The sequence below is a fragment of the Tupaia chinensis genome, unplaced genomic scaffold (assembly GCF_000334495.1).
Source record: "Tupaia chinensis unplaced genomic scaffold, TupChi_1.0 Scaffold000469_1, whole genome shotgun sequence".
In the NCBI taxonomy this organism is placed as follows: domain Eukaryota; kingdom Metazoa; phylum Chordata; class Mammalia; order Scandentia; family Tupaiidae; genus Tupaia; species Tupaia belangeri.
The window spans coordinates 1,422,428-1,424,405 of record NW_006159978.1 but is presented as its reverse complement, the minus strand read 5'-3'; the positions used below and the strand labels follow the sequence as shown (position 1 = coordinate 1,424,405).

At 63.1% G+C, this 1,978-nt stretch overlaps 1 protein-coding gene across 1 annotated transcript in view; it reads right to left on the bottom strand.

The window, feature by feature from the left end:
- The window catches only part of CHGA (chromogranin A), a 15,402-nt gene extending 14,346 nt beyond the window's left edge, over positions 1 to 1,056 (bottom strand). Inside the window, exon 1 of the mRNA XM_006155814.3 lies at positions 664 to 1,056. Within this exon, the coding sequence (XP_006155876.1) occupies positions 664 to 709 (46 nt within the window). The 5' untranslated portion in view covers positions 710 to 1,056. The remainder of the gene's footprint in view (positions 1 to 663) is intronic.
- Between the last annotated feature and the right edge of the window lie 922 nt (positions 1,057 to 1,978).

The following is a 1,978-nucleotide window of genomic DNA, read 5'->3' as shown; positions in this document are numbered from 1 at the left end:
GGTCCCCAGATGAGAGCTGTGGCTGGTTCTATTTCCCTTCCTGGCTGCTGCCCCCAGGGGGTGGCCCCCAGAGGCTGTGCTGGGAAGCTTTACCCTTCCCTTTGGGGAAGCTCCTGCTCTGGAGGGGTGTGCAAGCTGATGGCAAGTGCTATGAAAACAAGGCCAGGCTGCAGTGGCATTGGGGTGGGGGCAGGCGCAGAGGGAGGGTCCCCTGAGTGGGGGAAGAGGGGTTGTGAGGCGATATGTGGGGACAGAAGTCAGGGCAGAGACGACTACAGACGGAAAAGGAAGGGAGGCGGGAGGGAGCGAGCGGCGGTCCTCCCATCTCTTGCCAATGACCTTGGCCCCTGGGCCCGCCCACGGCGCCCCGAGCAGGCGCTGCCCTGATGCAGCCGAGGCCCCGAGCCCAGAATAGGAGAGGGGACCCTGCCCGCGGCGTTGGGAGCCCGGTCTAAGCGTCCTGAGCGTCCTGGGCGGAGACCACGATTCGGGGTCAAGTGGGAGATCCTGGCGCTGTCCGCGGTGCTGAAAACTAGCCGCGCCCGGGTGGAGGGAAGAAGGGGCAGGCGGCGCTGTGCGGTGCCTGGACCTCCGGGCAGGCAGGGCAACAGCAGGCAGGAGCGCCCGGGGACCTTCTCCTCCGAGACCCCCGCGCTCACTCACCTTGCCCGGCGCAAAGCAGAAGCGCCAGAACAGCCGCGGAGCGCATGGCGAACCCGGGGCGCCGAGCAGCTGGCGATGTGGGGCGGAGACGGCGGTATCAGGAGAGGGGTGTCTGGAGCGGCGGCCGGGGTCGGCTGCGGCGGTGCTGGGGCCGAGTTGGGGAGCGCAGCGTCTGGATCTGCGTTTGTCTGTCTGTCCGCCCGCAGGGCTCTCCGCACTGGCTCAAGTACCGCAGTAGCAGTGTCTGCAGCGGTAGGAGTAGCGCTCCGCGCCCAGCTTATAAACCCCCGACCCCGGAAATGACTTCAGTGGGCCTCCTCTGCCCCCCTCTCCCCACCCCCAGGGGGTCCGGCCCGGCTCACTCCATCTCCCCCGCCTCCCCTCTCTCAGCCTCTGGCCTCCGCGGCTCAGAACTGGTAGTTCTGGCGGGGAAGTGACTATCTGGGAGGCCACACGGGCGGGATGAGGGGAGACGGGAGCAGAGGCTGGTCTTCCACCCTCATTGGTTCCTCCGATTTGCTGTGTGTAGTGGGAAGTCACTCCCCGTCTCTGGACCTCATGTTCCTCCAGTGTGCCCTGGGGTCCCTGCCAACCCTAGCGCACCGGGCCACGCTCCTCCGTAAGGTCCTCTCCGGGTTTCCGATTTCACAGGCTGGAAACGCATTCATCAGGCTGGGCTCCCCCCAGTCTCTAGGAGGCGCTAGAGAGCCCTCTCGACCCTCTGTCTGAGTGTGACCTCTGGCAACCCTGTTCTGTGCCTTCAGGACCTGTGGCGTTTGTGGATTGATTGATTTGAATGCTGTGGGGTCGCCACTGCCTTCACAGCGCCCCACTCCGCACTCAGTGCACGCACTCAGGCGCTAACTGTTGAATGCACTGCTTGAAAGCTTAGCCAGGGAGGGAGTGAATCCTAGATCTTGCAGGGGACGGGCTTCAGAAAGTCTCAGCCAACGTGAGACGGCCCTCCTGAGGGCCAGTTCTTAATATCAAGCCAAAATATGAGTCTTGTAACATCGTCTCATTAGCCTGGTTCAGCCTTCAGAATCCCCTTCTTCCTGGGCCACCCATCCTGTATTTGAGAACATCCCTTCTCTCTTCTTGAGAGTTCTCAAAACCGGACTGTTTTGTGTGAAGCTTTCCTGGTTTGTTTCCCTCTGCCCCGGAGCCCTCAATGCCCCCTCACAGTGCTGCTTGCACTCTGTGGCCCTGCCAGAAATGCTCTGCGACCTGACCCAGCGGCATAGCGAGCCGGTATCTGGCAGACAGTCTGACATTGGCTGGCATCATCAGACCGCCCCCCCCAGCCCCATTAGGT